Consider the following 20391-nt stretch of genomic DNA (forward strand, 5'->3'; position numbering starts at 1 on the left):
CTGTCGGGGAAGAATAGGGATGTGCGTACCATCCAGCGCACAGTAAACCTGTGGCAGGAGATGCACCAAGGAATTACGGTATGCCATTTCATTGGCCTCCGCTACTTTCAGCAGCCTGATATAACACCACTTTAATTTTTCTTTAATAGCTGTGCACACAGCATATACACATCGATGGACGGTTGTTTTACTAACCCTGAAAGTTTCCCCCACTACTCTGTGCTCGCCGCAGGTTGCCAGCTTGAACAGGGCGATAGCATTCCGCTTTCGGGTCAAAACAGTGGTCGGTGGCAACCTGCGATAAACGCAACATCAGAACCATTTAATTGGCACAGCATTTCAAACATGGGCCGTAAAATTCTAAAATGTTGCAGCCAGAAACTTGCTGTGAAGTGTCTCTCCACCACAGCCTCCCAGAATGCCCTATAGCGTGGTCTCTCCCAGACCCATGGGCTTCGTCACAGATATTTGGAGCCCTAGCAGACGAACAACTGCTCCGTTCTGACGTCGTCTTCTGATATTTCACACAATTGCAATTATTTATGAAATTAAAATGAAAGTAAGCTGGTCAATTTCACTTAATTATCTCAATACTCTCTCCATTTTACAAAGATCTGAGAACATGTAGGACGCAAAAGGTACACAATTTGCGATATACACAAAATTATGTATGGAAGCGACTCAAGGGCAGATTTCTTTTGCCAAAACTTCTGCGACAATTTTAAATTTTTTTTTTAAATTACATCCTCACGCACACTATTTTAGGCCAAAGACCAAATTGTTTTTTTGATGACTGTGAGATGACTGTGGCAGATTGTGTGACTGTGATGTCTGTGTTCTCTGTCATGAAGAGGGGCTTGGTGGAGTCAGCAGCAGGTAAACCTGGATTCAGTCTTCTCAATTTCTTCACACTCACCAGAGTATCACACACAAGCTTTTTAACCCTTTATGTAGAACGTCTGGTACAAAATTCCCTGTGCTGTTAATATTGAAAAAGTTGCATATTAGAACAAGTGCATTAATATACACCTGTCTCACTGCTGTCAGAGCTGCTGTTATAGAAAATTAATCAGCACTTCCTGACCAATCACATTCCAGAATTCAACAGTGCTGAGGTGGAATTAGAGATAAACAGACAGTCACCGTATTGTTTTCTGTGTTTCTGTAATATAAATCAGTTTCTCTGTTGAATGACCTGCAGATGTTTAATAAAACTTCAGTGTTTGCTGTGAAAGTGGAGGATTTTGTCGCCTCATCACTTCATCACACAACTGAGTTTTCAACTCCCTTATAAAAACACTGAGCGTCTTTATAAAAACACTGAGTTGAAAACCTCTAAGAAGTTGGTACATTATTCTGTTTAGTGAAATGTTTTCTCAGTATTGTGTTAAAACTACAAGTTTTAGTTTGACAAAATAAAAGAAAAAACACTGGAAATTTCATGCCAGTGGCTTTCTCAAGCTATTTAAAGGTGCTTGTTGAGGTCTATTGAGGTCTGTGTGCTCTTACAGGAAAGCTCAAGCTATTAACATGGTGCTTGTTGAGGTCTATTGAGGTCTGTGTGCTCTTACAGGAAAATAATCCACAACAGGGTGGTGTGATGCAGGGGAAGTGAAGTGGAATTACTCTAACCACCATGATGTTGCTTATTTCCCATAACAGCACGTCCCCATGTGTTTTGTACCTATCATACCAGAGCAATTTGCCAAACTTTACAGTTTTTAATTTATTAATGGATGATATATCATTCTTTTTATCCATTTACAGTTACACAAGATACATATGTTATATCAGCTGTAACGGTTATTCCCTCACCTCCCTCTCTTTTTTCTTTCTTGATGTTAATAAGACAAAAGAATACAGCTTAGCATTTTACCGAGAAACCACAAAGCTTGAACTTCTCTGTCCTGAATGTGAAATTACAGCTTTACCTCTGACACTGACACTGGAGACAGACTCATTACAGAAAACTCTGTCATATTAATAATTGTACATAATGATTATAACAATAGTGGCCTGGCCGAGACCCAAGACCATCGGGGCCTGACTGGCTATTGTCACAGGTTTGTGTCAAATTACCAGGCCTCTGACTGACATGACTAAAAAGGGAGCACCAGATCCGATCCAGTTGACAGAGCTGTGCCAAAGGGCCTTTAGTCAGGAGAAAACTGCATTTTGTGGTGGCCCAATCTTACATCCTCATACTGGGAACCATGTTGTTCCAGGTGGTAGAAGATAAGGGGTATATATCAGCTGCATTTCATCTCCTCTGTTACTTTACAATTACTTGATATGATTGTATACTAGAATGAGTGCATTAATATAAACCTGCAGCTGTTATAGAAAATTAATCAACACATTCTGACCAATCACAGTCCAGAATTCAACAGTGCTGAGTTGGAATTAGAGATAAACAGACAGTCACCATATCATTTTCTGTATTTCTGTAATATAAATTGGTTTCTCTGTTGAATGACCTGCCAATCTATAATAAAACATCACTGTTTGCTGTGAAAGTGGAAGATTTTGTTGCCTCATCACTTCATCACACTGTGAGTTTTCAGCTTCTTTATAAACTGGGAGAGCCGAATAGCACAGAGCCGTGTGTGTGTTTGTGTGTGTCATTAGTTGAGTAAATTGAAAAGGAAATGTAAAAATAAAGAGAATTCAGCCTCCACCAGACTCAAAATCAGGCCCTCCTCAAGCTGAATAAGGAGCATGAGCAATGCTTCCAGTCCCTGCTCCAAGCCCAAGCAGACGACCGGCAGGTGCTCCAGAGCCTGGTCCAGCCAACCAGTACTCCAGCAGCGGCCCCCTTGGCCACTGCCACCATGCACCACATCACAAAGATGGGGCCGCAGGACGACCCCCAGAAGCATTCATTGAACTTTTTGAGCATGCCATGGAAGCGTAGGGCTTGCCTGAATCGCAGTGGTTGTTCTGCTTGCTGCCACTATTATGGAAGCCCAGTCTGTCCGCACACTGCTTATGCCGCTGCCTAGCAAGATATTATTATCTGTAGTAATGATTGGCAGCGGCACATTCTGGATCTGAGGTCTGTCCTGAGATCACTGAGATGAGCGGGACTTACAGCGAACCCAAAGAAGTGTGCAATTGGACAGGTGTAAGTACTGTATCTGGGCTTCCACTTGGGCCATGGGCAGGTGCGTCCCCAAATTGACAAGAGAGCAGCACTGCCCAAGATGCAAGACCAAGAAGGAGGTAAGACAGTTTCTGGGGCTGGTTGGCTGGCTATTATTGCTGGTGTCTAATTATTCAGATGTCACCAGCCCGCTGACTGATCTCACTTAAAAAGGAGCACCAGATCTGGTCCATTGGACAGAGCCATGCTAGCAGGCTTTTATTCAGGTAAAAGCTGCACTCTGTGGCAGACCACGCTTACATTCTCCTGACTTCTCTCTTTCCCATTTGTTTTGCAGCCGGACATGTTGGACAGGGGGTTGGGGGCCGTGTTGTCCCAAGAAGTGGAGTTGGCAGTAGGCCGGACGACTTCCCAGCCTGAGTCAGGTGGTGAGGGTATGTGGAAGTGGGGGTGTGGTCCAGTGCTGGTTTGTGAATGGAGGGTGGAGCCGGAGAAGATGACTGGTAAGCCTCCAGAGCCGACCAGCACAGAGCTGTGTTTATGTGTCTTTAGGTGAGTAAGCTGAAAAGCAACAGTAAATATAAAGAGCCTTTTCCCATCTAATCCTCATTCCTGACCCAACCCAGGGGAAATGTTACAGGAATGAAATGCGACATTGTGTGCCATTACATAACAGCACGTCCCCAAGTGTCTTATTCCAGAACAAATTACCATTGTTTACAGTTTTTAATTTATTAATGAAGGACACATCATATATTTTATCCATTTAGAATTACATTTAATGTTGTGGAATGTCAGTGAAACAAGCTCCTTACCTTATAGCAGCTACAGTATAAACTGTTGTTCTTTCACCTGCCTCTTTTTTTTCTCTCTTGATTTTAATGAGACAAAAAAAAATGTATGCAGCTTTATTTACTTGGGGGGCTGAGAGAGTAGGCAGTGTAGATGTGTAACAAAAAGTTTGTTCTTCACCACCACTACACCACGTGACAAGTGTACGTGACAGCAGTGTTATAAAAAGGCGAGTATCTGAGACAGGAGAGTGAGAGACCATCCGGTCCTTCTACAGATAAAGATCTCTCTACAAAGATCTCCTTCTGCGATCATCTCACAGCTTCTGCTGAACTTCAACACCAATTTCCAGCAGCGTGTGGTGAGAAACTCTCTCTCTCTCTCTCAGTTCTGTACTGATTGTGAACTTGTACAGATAATTATTGCTCACTCTTATCACTGTGACACTGTGTGGACTAGTCTACAGGCTACCAATTTCATTTTCAGAATAAATGCTTTGTTTAAGCTAGGCAGGAATTAATTTCAGGATATGATGAGAAAATATGTAAAATAAAATCGCTCATGCATTTTAACTGGATGCCAGGCCGTAGCAGAAGTGCTGGTATTATTCAGAATTTGTCATTTATTTATTTAAGGCATGATCTACCATCAGACAATCTTACACTAATATTCAAGAATCCTGTGTGTAGGAATGAACATTTTATAAAAAGCAGGAATATTCCGCACTGATTTTGCTTCATGGAGGATTTTCCCATGTCATTGTTGTAAACCAATACAATACAAAAGCATGAAAGTTTTTAAATCGTCTTCAATATTCTAATACATTAGTGTCCATGCTTTTTTCAAAGGAGGGCAGATTAGACAACATCAAAATGCCAGAGGGCCGGTCACTAATATATCCACATACAGTCAGGTCTAGAAATATATCTACCACAGTATATTGGAGCTGAAATTAAATTAATATGGGCTCAAAATGCAGACATTCAGCTTTAATTTAAGAGTATTTACATCAGGTGAAGGGTGAAGGAATTATAGAGCTTTTTAGATCTGAATATTTTTGTATTGCCCATGATTTGTTTCATAATGTTTCATGATATTAAATCCCTTAATTCTCTTGACATATGAGGCACACACATTTGCTCTGTCTCTTGAAGAGAAAGTATTCTTGTTTCCAGCTCTTTTGAAATCACTCCTTCTCACTGTTAACTTTGCACTTTTTGTCTGTAGCCAGGACTAAATGTCCTTCAGTAAATTAATTTGCAGGCGTAGTCAGAGAACAGCCCTGGTCTAATAAATCTGCAGTAAAATAATTTTATATTGAAATAAGTTTAATATGTGACAGAAATAAAAGGTCATTTTCCGAGGATTTGGCCGTCCCAGTATATATGAAAGTACTAAAGTCGTGTTATGAGTATCTGTGGAAGCTCTATTCAGAAATCCTGTGGCGAAAACAATTTAATTAGATTTTTTAAAATAATAGTTCTATTAAATAATTTTGATTACCAGCATATTGTTGACTTACCTTTACAATGAGCAATACATATATACTTATGGTCTTAATGTAACCTCTGGTACTTTTACTTTTATTTTGTGAGTAAGGCAGCATTATCCTCCTCAGATCCAATTAAAATAAGAAACAAAATTGGAAGCTATTGAAGTTTGTTCCAAGTAAAAATTAATTAAAATTCGGCAAAGTGAAAGGTGTAGTTGTGGTGGAAAATATTACCTTCTGAAGACAAATAGAAAGTTAAACTCACAGAGACACAGTTGACTCCAGAGTAATATGTTTATTCTCATCACAGCCAGGGAGAAGAACTCCAAAGACCAAGGTGTTACATGCAATTAAACAGTTCACTGCACAGGGCTAGTGTTTCATAATTGGTTACAGGTAGACGACGGACTTCATGCTTATTGGTCAAATAAAGATAAAATGAAAATTAATTATAACTGATTATATGATTAACAGGAAAGGAAATACATATGTGGTGAAAATCTAATGTAACACTAGGACTGTGAGAATTACTTCATCTCAACGTCAGGTCACAAATATCAATTATTGTTGAAAAATAATAAGTTAAGAATAACATTAATTTACATGTTAACCTTTTCACATCCAGAGTGCAAAAGCTGCTGATCATGCGAATGTGAAACTAACTTTACCCCAGTAGCAGCCTCAAGAGTTTCCAGAATTGATGACATGGGTGTAGCTGGTTCTGTTTTTGATCTCTCATTAGAAACACGTGGTCTTCCAATAGTTCGTTAATGTGCTATTGACCACAAATACCCAAATGTCTGAATATGTAACTATCTTTACCACAGTAAGAAGCAGCAGCTTGCAGCCCAGCTGTCTGCATGCATGACAAATTCAATACTCATTATTCATTTTTCTCATTACACCAACTGCATTACCTTCCATTAACGAACAAGTGCACAGATCAGTAAATAAATGACATTCTGTCATAACTTATTTGCAACTGGTACATACTGTATATCTGTCAAAATAAACACTGCACAAAAAATTAAGAGAAACTAATAACTAATATACTCCCAACTTACCACTCGCTAAACTATAAGCTACACTTCAAGCAACTAAAGAAATATGTGCATTATTTTACTGAACTTGTGTTATGTTAAGCATCCAGTGAGGATTTGAAATGGTCATAAAATGGTGCAGAACCTGCTTATATCTGAATGATAATAAAATCCTACAGAATTGTCTGGGAGATTTTAACACCATGTTCAACGCCAGCCTCAGTAGCGTCCTGAAACGAGTCCAGATCAGCCTCTCTGAGCTGCCATGCACCGCTGATCTGACTCTAAACTAGCTGATCTATCTCCTCAGTCTCACACACACCTCTCCACTTCATGCAAAGTCATATCAAAGTGTTAACAGTCCTTTAAATCAAAAGAAAACACATTATTTCCCAGTGTAGACTTGTGCAGTTGACTGTAGAAACAGCTTTATCAAGTGTGACATATTTTTAGACTTACAGAGTTCACTGAGCTGCTTTCTTTCTCTGCTGTCTCGCATTGTTTTTCCACCAAACGACTAGTGGACATTCCCACAGCAGTGACTGGTCAATTAGTTAGTCTATGTAACCCTTAGCTTATAGATAGATAGATAGATAGATAAATAGATAGATAGATAGATAGATAGATAGATAAATAGATAGATAGATAGATAGATAGATAGATAGATAGATAGATATTGGCACTGAAGCACTGAATCTGTATGTGGATTTCTAATGATCACTGGGCTACTTAAAAAAAAAAAACAGATTTTACAGCCATTGCACAGGGTTAGCACTGAGCTACAGTCACAAGCCTTATCTATCTATCTATCTATCTATCTATCTATCTATCTATCAGAGCAGATCTCTCCTCATTTGTAACTGTATTTAATGTATTCAGTGGTTCTTCTGTTCTCTTGTCTCCAGGTAGAATTCTGCTCTCGATCACCTCACGCACTCCTCACACACTCCTCACACACACTCCTCCACTGTGTGTCAGGATGAAGTTCCTCACTCTGGTGCTCCTGCTCTCTGCTTTCTCCTCGCTGACCCTGACAGAGGTTGTCAATTCTTTGAGTTCTTTTAAAGAACATTGTCCTTCATTCTTCATCCGGAACCCAGAAAATCAAAATGACATCATCATTCCCACTATCTTCCCTGAAGATCAGTATCGCATGATTTGTCAGCGCTGGAAAAACAAATACAGATTTGCCACCGTGTATGACACTAAGAGGAGGATCCCTGTTTACTCGGCCTACACGTTCTTACAGAAAGGGAAGACTACACGCAGCAAAGTATGGAAAATTGAACCTCAGGTCAGTCAGTGTGTTTAAATATTTCCTTACTGATTTATTAACATATGTAGCATTTAACTAAATAATTTTCAGGAAGGAGACACTGTTTTGCAATAAAACATAGTGGACACAGAGAGCAGCAAGTAAATACGAAATAACCAAAAAGCAGTTCATGTAATAAATAAGTCAGTAAACAAACAAACAAACAAACAAAACATTTCTTCTCCAATTTAAAAGTCTTTCTTTTTGCACTGTAAGTGTCATTTAAATTTCAGACGTCCAAACACTGGATTTTACACCAATAGTGTGGATTTTATTTCCGTAAAATGAGATTTTTGTGTTTTGTGTTGTATTTATCATGAACAGTGTGTTGAGTGAGCTTCTTAATGTGTTTGTGTTTAATTCACTACAATTTCATTTCTCCTCCATAACAGCTTGAAAATATCAAAGAATATGAAGAAAAGAAAGAGATGATGGATTCCCCGAGAGATGAGAAAACTGTGAGAAAGATAATTAACCAGGCTGTGAACTCAGATTATTCAAACAGTAGTTATACTCGAGGTCACGTGTTTCCACGTAGTTTTGCTGCTGATCGGGATCAAGCAGATTCCACCTTCACTTTAACCAACATAGCACCACAAACAAACTATAGCAACTGGGAGTGGGAAAAAAAAGTGGAGACACCGATGCTTACAGAAATACAAAGAAATTGCAGGCTAGACCAAAATCACCAGGTGTACATTGTGACTGGGGTCGTTCCAGGGAATAAATGGTTACCCCTAAAAGGTAAAGAAAGAGAGAAGAAAGAAGGAATTAACATTCCCAGTCATTTTTGGAGCGCTTTCTGTTGCACTAATAAAACTGATCATGGGAAATTTATATCGAGGGCCTACATCGCTAAGCAAGAGAACTTTAATGTCCAAACTACCACCACTGACTTTAATGTCCAAACTACCACCACTGACTTTAATGTCCAAACTACCACCACTGACTTTAATGTCCGAACTACCACCACTGACTTTAATGTCCGAACTACCACCACTGACTTTAATGTCCAACCTACCACCACTGACTTTAATGTCCAACCTTCCACCACTGACTTTAATGTCCAACCTTCCACCACTGACTTTAATGTCCAAACTTCCACCACTGACTTTAATGTCCAACCTTCCATCACTGACTTTAATGCCCAAACTTCCACCACTGACTTTAATGTCCAAACTACCACCACAGACTTTAATGTCCAAACTACCACCATTGACAACCTGAATAAACAGCTCACTGAGTTGTATGGTCAGGATTTCAGTGTGTTTCCAGGATTAAAGTTGAGAAAATAGAGCCTTCTTTCTAACCGGAAATTCTCTATTTAAATCTAAAAATCACATAAAAACAGCTTCATTCAATTAATGCTAATTAACACATATGCAACAAGAAACATAAAAATACTCTATTATATTATTACATCTCATCTTCTGATGCATTTTTATCCATACCAAATCAAAATGTTTATTTACGGCTGCTTATGAATATGAAGAGGTTTACGACATGTCAGATGGAAAATATATCTTTGTCATTATTTACATTAATCTTTATTTCATCTGGATTACTGAGAATAATAGATGTATTCTGGAGCACGAGCTAGGCTAGGTAGTTAGCCTTTACCAGCTACCACTCTAAGAGCGTTGTTATGGTTACAGTGTTCATGTTGGATTTCATCTTCTCCATCAGCACAAAAGGAGGAACAGGCAGCGATTTTCCTGTTACAAAAGTGTAAAAGCAGCGTAAAGGACACTTTGTTGACCTTCATTTTTCCTGGAACACTTTCCTGTACACTCATGCAAAAAGCTTTTTAATCAACATTGTTAGATTTGCTACTTTTGCAATAAAAGCTACTTTTAAACAATATGCAAATATTATGTTCAAAATAATTAAATCAATTAAATAATTAAATCTCTCTGTTAATTATCCTGCAGATCTTCAATAAAACTTTACTGTTTGCAGTGAAAGTGGACGATTTTGTCACCTCATCATTTCATCACACTGCACAGTGACACTTTCTATACACAAGAAGATTTAATGCTAAATGTCTGCTGAGTTTTCAGCTTATTATAATAATAATAATAATAATTATTATTATTATTATTATTATTATTATTATTATTATTATCATCATTATTATTGTTATTATTATTATTATTATTATTATTATTATTGTTATTATATGAATGTCCAGCAGGTGGCGCCATTGCACTACTGTGGACAGAGCGGGAGCTGAGTTACAGGTTTATAACACTGTGTGTGTGCTTTATAAATAATGTTAACTAAATATAATCATATCAGCTATAATAATAATAATAATAATAATAATAATAATAATAATAATAAAAGTTAAAGTCTGTAAATTCATTAGGACACAAAATCTACTTAAATATATAATTTACTTAGTTTATATACAAACTATACAGAGATTGATATTTTTTACATATTTTACATTTTAATATAATTATTTTTAAAAACTATGAAATGTTTTTATAATTGAAATTTATTTAACAAATGTGTGCATGTTTATACATTTGTTTATACATTATTAATAACTATAATTACATATTACATTAAATCGTTTTTAAAAATTCATAGTTATATATGTGTTTTTAGGTGTCTCAGTAAGATGTTTGTTTGTTTGTTTGTTTGTTTGTTTGTTTGTTTGTTTGATCTCAGGTTTGATTTATGTCTGTGCCAGTGTGAGTCTTTACAGAGTAACCTTCACACTCATTTCTGTCTGATTTTGCCATGAAAACCTGATTCTGGTTCTGACTGAGATGTGAATCAGACTGAAGTCAGAAATTTGATTTCTCTGTGCAAATTATTAGGGATAGATTTCAGTTTACAGTTCAGTCTCACTGGATAATAATAACTGTAGCACTTCAGGTAGTTAATCAGGTGTATCTGTTATCAGAGCTATCCCTTTTAGTTTTAGATCTGTTTCTTCCTGTTCTTCATGCGGTGTAGGTTTTGTATCTGCTCTTAATGTAAAGCACACAAGAGGCTGGAAAAATACTGACCTCACCACAGCAATGTAAAACATGCGTACAGAGGGAGGGATGAAATGCAGCCGGCTGCGTCTCAATCCAACACCGAGGGAGCGAAAGTGACTTATTAGGTGATAAAGGGGACTGGGTATATGACACACTGTAGAAAATAGGTCACATGTTTTACTGTGGGATGGAATTAGGGCACATGATTCAGGGCTGGTGGTTTTGTTTACAGTGCAGTCTGGAAAACTGGGCCCCGTGTTCCTCCTCAACATTTTAGTGGTTTAATGAACGTTTTGTTTGCTTTGATTTGTAATAAAATCTGGAAATAATAAAATGCCGTGCTTGGGGATTCGTTAGAGGACAAATCTCTGAGTGCCTGAAGTAAATTTTTCCTACACACTTATAAAAGTACAAAACAGTAGTGAAAACAAACAAACAAATAAATAAATGAATATTTTTTTTAAATAGAAATTATTTTTATTAAATTGAAGCTAGTGAAATTTTAAAATCTTTTTTTTTCAAAGCAAGACAACTTCCATTTTAGAAAAAAAAAAAACAAATAGAAAAAAAATCCTTTAGCTAGTCAACATTACAGACAGCGATGCTAACATTTTGCTAATAAGTGACAATATTTACCTCAATTCTGCTTTTCTTATCCCTGACCAATGAGATTTACGAGGAAGTTTTTAGTTATTTTTGTTTTTTTGGTTTATTATTTTTTTTTTGTGCAGACTGAGGCCAAAGTTTAAAAAAATAAATAACAAAGAAACTGAAAGTATTGATTTAGCTCTGATTCGGACGTGACACATGGGCTAATAATAAATAATAATAATAAGTTTATTTTATATAGCGCCTTTCTGCAAACTCAAGGTCGCTTTACAATATGAAAATAGAGAATATGACAGCAGACAAAGAGCAAAGGAAATAAACAGGCAATCCAAGGCATGAGTCAGATCATACAATCAGAGATCAGAAAAACAAGAAGAAAAAGATGTGTTTTAAGGTGGGTTTTGAAATCCTGTAATGAAGAAAGATCACGTATGTTTTTGGGAAGAGAATTCCAGAGTGTGGGGGCAGAGATACAAAATGCTCGTCCACCAAATGATGCTAACCTGTGGCATGGAATTAACAGTAGACCAGTGTCTGAAGAGCATAACGTGCGAGCTGGGGAGTAAGTATGAATGAGATCAGAAATGTATGGGGGGGTGAGACCATGAAGTGCTTTGAAGGTGATAAGGAGAATCTTGTATTGAATACGGAAGCGAATGGGTAACCAATGAAGTCTGTGTAGGATGGGAGTAATATAAGAGTATTTCTTAGAAAAAGTGAGAACCCTAGCTGCAGAGTTCTGGATATATTGAAGTTTATTTAATGTTGTGTTTGGTAGACCATAGAAAAGAGAATTACAGTTGTCGAGTCGAGAAGTGATGAAGGCATGAACCAGTGTCTCAGCGTCAGTGATATTTAAGAAGGGACGTAAACGAACAATATTACGGAGGTGAAAGAAGGCAGATTTGGTGAGTGAAGAAATGTGAGGTAGGAAGGAGAGAGAGGAGTCAAAGATTATACCCAGGTTTTTAACGGTGGTAGAAGGTCGAACCAAAATCCCAGCAATGTTGACATTATCAGCACAGAAAGGAGCAACATTTTTTGGTGAGCCGACAAGTAGTAGATCTGTTTTATCAGTGTTGAGTTTGAGAAAGTTACTGGTCATCCAAGCATTTATATCATTAATACACGCTGTTATGGAGTTGGTGGGAAAAGGAGAGTTGTGTTGAGAACTGATATAGAGCTGGGTGTCGTCTGCATAGCAATGGAAGTTAAAGCCGTGATGACGAATAATGTTACCTAAAGGGAGCATATAGATGATGAAGAGTAAAGGCCCAAGAACAGAACCCTGAGGAACACCGTGAGAGACAGGAGCAGTAGAGGACTTAGCCTGGTGGACAGAGATGTAATGCTGGCGGTCTGACAGGTAAGAAGTGAACCAAGATAGGGCAGTTCCAGAAATACCAAGAGCAGAAAGTCGTGAGATTAGAATACTGTGAGAGATAGTGTCGAAAGCAGAGGAAAGATCTAAGAGAATTAAATTGCTAATGGAGCTAGAGTCAGTGGCCATAAGAAGGTCATTGACAACCTTAAGAAAAGCTGTCTCAGTGCTGTGAAGAGTGCGAAAACCGGACTGGAAACATTCATAGAGGTTATGAGATGACAGATAAGACTGAAGTTGAGCAGCAACAACTTTTTCAAGTAACTTTGAGAGAAGCAGAAGATTTGAAATTGGTCTGTAATTGGCCATATCAGAGGGGTCAAGGCCGGGTTTCTTTAACACTGGTGTGACAGCTGCAGTTTTTAAGTCAAGAGGAACAATACCAGTGCTGAGAAGGTGAGAAATGAGAAGTGAAATAGGCCGCGAAATAACAGGTGTTTCTGAGTAGAGCAGTAGGAGCAGGATCAAGATGACAGAAAAATGGATTAGATTTTTTGAGTAGCTCAGAGATATAAGTGGTTGGTGGGTTAAAATCAGTAAAAGTACCAGGTGCAAAATCAAAAGGGAAGTCATGTGAGTGGATAGGGGAGTTCATTGTTGGAAAGAGATTATAGATGCTATTGATTTTATTTTGGAAGAAGGGCAAGAATGACTCACAAAGGTCTACTGAGTTATTCATGACAGGTGTAGGAGGGTTGGTGAGTTTATTGACTACAGAAAACAATGTTTTAGGACGGGGGGATGCATTGGTAATGAGGGCAGAATAGTAAGTGGAGCGTGCAGTATTTAAAGCAGATTTATATCGTTGGATATGGTCCTTGTAAGCAATAAGATGCACGTTCAAGCCAGTGAAGCACGTTAAGCCGATTTTATACCGTGCAATTTCAGCGATATTTTAAGATTATTACTTGCTGAGAAGATCGCAATAAAGTTTGATCTGAATTCTGTAAGTGTGAGAGCATGTGTGTTCTCCATGTCAGGTTATACAAGGAAGATCATCTAACGATAGACCTACGATTAGAGAGAAGGACTACGTTCTGCTTCTGTCGTCCGTCTTTCCTGTAAACACGTACATTCTTGAAAATGAGTTTGAGGAACTACAGATATTTATTTTATTTACTTCTCCATCACTGTTACAGTCGTAGCTGTCCCTTAAGTTTGCCGTCCTCCTGTTGGTGGATTTTAGACGAGCGTCATATGAGAAATTTCTCACACTGACAGAACTTTGTTCTCAGCCGCTGTGTTACGCCTTCCAGCTCACGACTCAAAAATTCTGCGATTTTTGTCAACAAAATCGTGCAGAAGATCGTACAGTGTAATAAACCTGTAATATCTCTGCCTGTGTCTGTCTTTCTCACTGTCTGTCTGTCTGTCTGTCACTCATTGTCTGTCTGTCTGTCTGTCTCTCTGTCTCTCACTGTCTGTCTGTCTGTCACTCACTGTCTGTCTGTCTGCCCCTGTGCACAAAGCCATAGATATACTGCAAAGGTATAGCTATGGTGGTGATGGCTTGGAGATCTCATATGCGGAGTTGTACTGTGGTGGCTTTGGGGCTGCGGTTGCCACGAGCAGCTTCGTACTCAGGACTCCATCTGTGGACGGTGGATAGGTTTAAAAAACTGGACTTCTTGTGAAAACTGTGATGATACTGGTTACTGGTTATACAATTGCACTATTTGTCCATATTGTACACAGTTATAGAAGGGATTTATTTATAAGTGCGCTATCCGTTAGCACCAGATGAGGATGAGTCCCCTTCTGAGTCTGGTTCCTCTCAAGGTTTCTTCCTCTTATCGTCTTAGGGAGTTTTTTCTCACCACCATCGCCGCTGGCTTGCACATTAGGGATAAATTCACATATTTACATTTTATTTTGGTTTAAATTAATTTGAATCAATTTATTTCTGTAAAGCTGCTTTGTGACAGTGTCCAGTGTTAAAAGCGCTATACAAATAAAATTGAGTTGAATTGAACTGAGCTATGTACAAAATTATGGCCATTAGGCATGTTTTTTAAATGTCCACCCCACATCTACACAAGGTGAAAGAAAAGACATCTACTTCTCAATTAGGCAGCACTTTAGCTATGTCATTTCTTCAGTAATGAGCATTATTGTTACAGAACTGATTCAGTAGGACTTGATCCACTTGAGGTTCATTCTTCCACTCATTTTCTCAGCCAGCATGTTCTCCACCAGAGGGAGCTGAGTAGACTTGGAGCCTCCTCTGAGTGTCATACAGTGTTGCAATCTGTATCTGTTGTTCCAGAGTTGACAGATCTGCTCATACTGATACCCCTTGAATCTCGAACTTCTTTAGCCAACAGTTCACAGCTTTTTTTTTGGTGAAGTTTTTTCATTCACTCACTTTCATGTAAGTGCTTTATCCTGGTCAGGGTCGCGATGGATCCAGAACCTTTCCTGAAGAAAACCCTGAAATGAACAATTGCTGAACTTACTAATAACTTGCAATGTTGACTTTCACACCTCCAGACCTCAATATGCATCATATGACCTTCAACAAGTTTCAGGAAGCCACTGGTGTGACTTACACAGAGGTTTTTCTGTTTGTTCATTTGTTTGTTTGTTTTTTTTGTCAGGCTATAACTTGCAGTTAGAACACACAGCATACTGAAAAAAACATTTTACTAAACAGAATAATGTTCATAAAACTTATTTCTATACAGAAAGTGTCACTGTGCAGTGTGATGAAAAAAATGAGGCAGGATCTCATTTTTTTTTTTAATTTAGAAACATACAGAAAACAATATGGTGACTGTCACATAACTGGTTTCATGGCTATTTCAGAATATTAAATGTATCTATAAGTGGATAAAAAGTATGAAGTGTCATTCTTTAACACATAAAAATGTCATTAGCAAATTGATGGTTGTAAGAGAAATGAAACAGTTTGAGACGTGCTGTTATAGGAAAGTCAGCATCAGAGTATAACAGTAACTCCACTTCATCACACCATTCTGTCACTGATTATTTTCCTACAACAGCACCACACACAGTGTTTTATTCCTTACACCTCCTATTTGGTCATTGTTTTAAAGTTGCTTCTCATTAAAGAAACATCTGATCCCAAAAGCATAATAAAAGTGTTTCTGCAAGTGAAATAAAGCACATTAAGGCATCACTGCTTGATTAAAAATGCTCAGCGTTTTTGCTTTTTGAAGAAGTAAGCGGAGGAACAGTTTTAGGTTTAACCAGAGAAGTAGAGGGAATGAACTCTGACGGTATTAAGTCAAACACAACTGGCCAAAAACGCTGAAATCTTGTTTATACAATCTGGTGAGGTGTGCATTCAACCTATTAACACTCATCACAGTTAATTCATAAGTCTTGTTATTTGGTTCGTTTTGCAGAGCGAGGTAGGCCTTTGAAATTCTTACATTATTATTGTTGAAGCAACAGAAAGCAGTCCAGTAATAACTGGGAATGTTAACACCTTGTTCAATTCTTATTTTTTCCTTATTTTTTCCTTTTCTTGTTATGGGGATCCAGTTATAACCTGGAACAACTCCAGTCACTATATTAGCTGGTTTTGATCGATTTGGCCTGCACTTGGTCTGTATCTCTCTCCTCATTGGTGTCTCTACTTCTTCTGCCCATTTCCCATTGCTATGTTGTGTTTGTGGTGCTACATTAGTAAACGTGAAGGTGGAATCTGCCTGATCCTGATCAGCAGCATACTGATTTGGAAACACATGACCTCTAGTATATTCAGTATTAGTATTGCTCTTGCTTTCTTCATAGTCTCTGTTCACAGCCTGGTAAGAAAACTCGTCCATATCTTCATCGGAGATCTTCTCCATGTCTGGACCTTTCGTACTGTTTTCAAGCTGTTATGAAGGAAGAGAGTGGAGGAAGAGAAAGAAGCTGTTAATCAGTGAAAACCCATTAACACGTCCTTCATGGGAGTAGGAAACTCTAAAATGTGCAGCACAGGAAGGTTTTAGCTTTGAAAGAGAAAAGATTTTTATTGACATTTACGTGTGAACTGAACACACACTGAATTGTGAAGCCCATCAACAGCAACAAAATGAACAAACAGAATAACTCCATGACTGATTCTGATTCGTTCACTTCTTCTTACTCGTTCAAAAAGACTGAATTGTTTGTCAATGAATTGTGGATCATTATTGGCTGTGGTTTTATAAGCGTAGTTTTACAAACTCAGCAGCTGATCAATTGATATTCACAGCATCTTTCTCCTTTCTGCACAAACATGTAAATGCTGGAATGTTTTTTCATTCAGTTAACTTCACTCACCTGAGGTTCATTTTTCCACTCTCCATTTCGGTCGTTGTGTTCTCCACCAGAGAACGTGTAGGCTGAGTAGACTGGGATCCTCCGCTGAGTGTCATAGAGTGTTGCAAATCTGTATCTGTTGTTCCAGCGCTGACAAATCTGCTTATACTCTTTCTCTGTGAAAACTGTCGGGGTGATGGCGATTTTTCTATTTGGGCTTTGGATGAAGAACTCAGAACACTTAGACTTGTCAAATTCCTTCACAACCTCCGCCAGAGTCGGTGAGGAGAAAGCGGAAAGCAGAAGCACCAGAGCGAGGAGCTTCATCCTGACACACTGTGCAGGAGTGTGTGTGAGGAGTGTGTGAGGAGATAGAGGGCAGAAACCTACCTGAGGACACAGGTAGAAAATACAGTTAAAAAGAGGGATAGACCTACATATCTGTCTGTCTTATAAAAGGCATATTTGTTATTCCTGGACAAGATTATACATTATTTTAAAAATCACAAAAGTAAGATCATGTATTCATCTTCTATAAACTCTTTATCCTGTGGCAGTGGATCCGGTGTCTATCCTAAGAACTCTGAGGAGGTAGGAATATACTCTGAATGGGAAACGAGTCGGTCGCAGGGCACCATGTTATATTACATTTTTTTGTTTCTAGTGTAATATGAAAATTCTCACAACATTCAAAACATCCATCCATCCACACAGCAGAGGACACCTTGGATGGGGTGCCAACCCATCACAGGGCACAATTGCACACACATTCACACACTACAGACAATTTGGGAATACCAATCAGCCTACAACACATGTCTTTGGACTGGGGAGGAAACCCAAGGGAAACCCCTGAAGCACAGAGAGAGCATACAAGCTCCACACACACAGGGGGAGGTGAGATTCAAGCCCCCAACCATGGAGGTGCAAGGCGAGCCTGCTAATCACTAAGCTACCATGCCCCTCCCCTTCCACCCCGATTCATAATATGTGTAAGTGAAAAAAAAAGATCAGTAACTTTTGAATTTTTATCAGTAACTTGACTGTCATATGATATAAAAATATATGAAATTTGTCTCCACACAATGTAACAGTGATGTCAAAGTGTGCAATAATTATCTGCACAAGTTTACAATCTGTACAGAACTATGAGAGAGAGAGTTTCTCACCACAAGCTGCTGAAACTTGAAGTTGAAGTTCACTAGAAGATGTGAGGTGATCACAGGAGGAGATCTTTGTAGAGAGATCTTTATCTGTAGAAGGACCTGCTGGTCTCTCTCTCTCCTGTCTCAGATACTCGCCTTTTTATACCACAGCTGTCACGTACACTTGTCACGTGGTGGGTTTCCATCTAAGTTCTGTAGAGGTTGTGATCCTGGTCCTGATAAATATTTGCACTTTCTATAAACTCTCACCTCCCAGGTAAATAAAATTTTACTCAGTTTCATGTAAGTGCTTTATCCTTTTCAGGGTCACGATGGATCCTATCAGGACTGCGCATGAGACAGAAATACATCCTGAATGAGACACGTGTCCATCGCAGGGCAAAGTTTAATAATTGACTTTTATTCTATTATTCTATTATTTTATTATTATATATTAACATTTAGAGAAAGAAATGTTCCTGTTCAGCAGAGACAACTGGCCAGTGTACAGAATATCTGAACAGTCATATCGCCCTGAAATGAACAATTGCTGAACTTATTAATAGCATACAATGTCGTCTTTCACACCTCCAGACTTCAACAAGCATCAACAAGTTTCAGGAAACCACTGGTGTGACTTACACTGTGGGCTGATGTTTTTTTTGTTTTTTTTGTCAGGCTATAACTTGCAGTTAGAACACAACCATACTGAGAAAACATTTTACTAAACAGAATAATGATCATAAAACTTCTTTCTATAAAGAACGTGTCACTGTGCAGTGTAGTGAAAAAATGAAGAAAAAAAATTGTCTACTTTTACAGCAAACAGTGGTTTTATTAAAGATCTGTAGAATAATTTACAGAAAAAAATATTTATTTTAGAGAAATACAGAAAACAATATTGTAACTGTCACATAACTGGTTTCATGGCTATTTCAGAATATTAAATGTACCTATAAGTGGATAAAAAATATGATGTGTCATTCTTTAACACATAAAAATTGATGACGCAACAGAAAGCAGTCCAGTAATAACAATAGCAATAATTAACTTTTCTTGTTATGGGGATCCATTTATCCTCTGGGACAACTCCAGTTACTATATAAGCTGGTTTTGTATGATTTGGACTGCAGTCTCTAAATATCACTCTCCTCATCTGTGTCTCTACTTCTTCTGCCCATTTCCCATTGCTATGTTGTGATTATGGTGCTACATTAGTAAAGGTGAAGGTGGAATCTGCCTGATCCTCATCAGCAGCATACTAAAACGGAAACACGTGGCCTCTAGTATATTCAGTATTAGTATATTTCTTGCTCTCTTCATAGTCTTTTTTGCACAAACATGTAAATGCTGGAATGTTTTTTCATTCAGTAGAACTTCACTCACCTGAGGTTCATTTTTCCACTCTTCATTTCAGTTATTATGTTCTCTCCCAGAGAACGTCTCCAGGTTACGTATGTAACCATGGTTCCCCGAGGGAACGAGACGCTGCGTCACGAAACGCTATGGGAACGCCCACGCGTGACAGCGCTCTGAATCACGTGTCTAATCCGTCCAATGGATGGGCGAGACGTCACGGGCGGGGTGACGTAGCGACCCGGAAGCATAAAAGCCCGAGCGGCGAGCCCCGCGTGAGCTTACTGGAAAATGAAGCAAGTGCCACAGGGACGCCGGAAGTGTGGCACCGAGCCGCAGCGTCTCGTTCCCTCGGGGAACCATGGTTACATACGTAACCTGGAGACGTTCCCCTTCAGGAACTCGACCTGCGTCACGAAACGCTATGGGAACGAGTATACCCACGCCGCCAGACTTACAAGTCCCTGCCTCCAGGAGGAGGCAAGCCTAAGGCACAAGGACAGAGGAGCCGGGAGTGGCTCGGGTATCTAGGTCATAAAACCTGGCAAAGGTCAGGGGCGTGGACCATCCCGCCGCATTGCAGATGTCCTGTAAGGACACACCTGCCAGAAAGGCCTTAGAGGCCGCCACCGCTCGGGTGGAGTGAGCCTTGACCCCCAGGGGACTGGGGAGACCAGAGGACTCGAAAGCCAGAGAAATGGATTCTACAATCCACCGGCTGAGGGTCTGCTTAGAAGCAGGAAAACCCCTCTTAGGGGGACCAAAGCAAACAAGCAACTGGTCCGCCTTTCTCCACAGGGCAGTTCTGTGGACGTACGCGTCCAGTGCTCGCACTGGACACGTACAATTGAGCTTCCGATGGTCGGGCTCCCTGAAGGGAGGAGGACAGAAAGCCTGCAGCACGACCGGCC

General features: G+C 39.1%; 2 protein-coding genes across 3 annotated transcripts; one reads left to right on the forward strand and one right to left on the reverse strand.

Annotated features, from left to right (window-relative positions):
* Window positions 1–2725: 2725 nt before the first annotated feature.
* Window positions 2726–9711, forward strand: LOC113523687 (uncharacterized). The gene is made up of 6 exons (XM_034314565.2): window positions 2726–2910; window positions 3165–3222; window positions 3441–3606; window positions 4125–4256; window positions 7333–7721; window positions 8135–9711. Exons 1-6 carry the CDS (start codon window positions 2726–2728, stop codon window positions 9035–9037), a joined length of 1833 nt encoding a protein of 610 aa, XP_034170456.2. The 3' UTR covers window positions 9038–9711.
* Window positions 9712–15463: 5752 nt separating this feature from the next.
* On the reverse strand, window positions 15464–18385 carry LOC113523697 (endonuclease domain-containing 1 protein). Of its 2 annotated transcripts, none has more exons than XM_034311491.2 (3): window positions 18149–18385; window positions 17001–17365; window positions 15464–16570 (listed from the first exon to the last, which is right to left on the reverse strand). In XM_034311491.2, exons 2-3 carry the CDS (start codon window positions 17304–17306, stop codon window positions 15968–15970), a joined length of 909 nt encoding a protein of 302 aa, XP_034167382.2. In that variant the 5' UTR covers window positions 17307–17365; window positions 18149–18385; the 3' UTR covers window positions 15464–15967. The 2 variants fall into 2 exon arrangements, with proteins under 2 accessions (XP_034167382.2, XP_026765504.3); XM_026909703.3 differs by having other exon boundaries at window positions 17001–17369; window positions 18149–18383.
* Between the last annotated feature and the right edge of the window lie 2006 nt (window positions 18386–20391).

This window comes from Pangasianodon hypophthalmus, chromosome 2, assembly GCF_027358585.1.
Source record: "Pangasianodon hypophthalmus isolate fPanHyp1 chromosome 2, fPanHyp1.pri, whole genome shotgun sequence".
In the NCBI taxonomy this organism is placed as follows: Eukaryota; Metazoa; Chordata; class Actinopteri; order Siluriformes; family Pangasiidae; genus Pangasianodon; species Pangasianodon hypophthalmus.

Coding starts and splice junctions, on each gene's coding strand:
- LOC113523687 (XM_034314565.2), top strand. CDS start 2,726: ATGCTTCCAGTCCCTGCTCCAAGCCCAAGCAGACGACCGGCAGGTGCT. Junction 3,607..4,124: donor GGAGCCGGAGAAGATGACTG/GTAAGCCTCCAG, acceptor TGTTATAAAAAG/GCGAGTATCTGAGACAGGAG. Junction 7,722..8,134: donor TATGGAAAATTGAACCTCAG/GTCAGTCAGTGT, acceptor CCTCCATAACAG/CTTGAAAATATCAAAGAATA.
- LOC113523697 (XM_034311491.2), bottom strand. CDS start 17,306: ATGAAGCTCCTCGCTCTGGTGCTTCTGCTTTCCGCTTTCTCCTCACCG. Junction 16,571..17,000: donor AGTGGAAAAATGAACCTCAG/GTGAGTGAAGTT, acceptor CCTTCATAACAG/CTTGAAAACAGTACGAAAGG.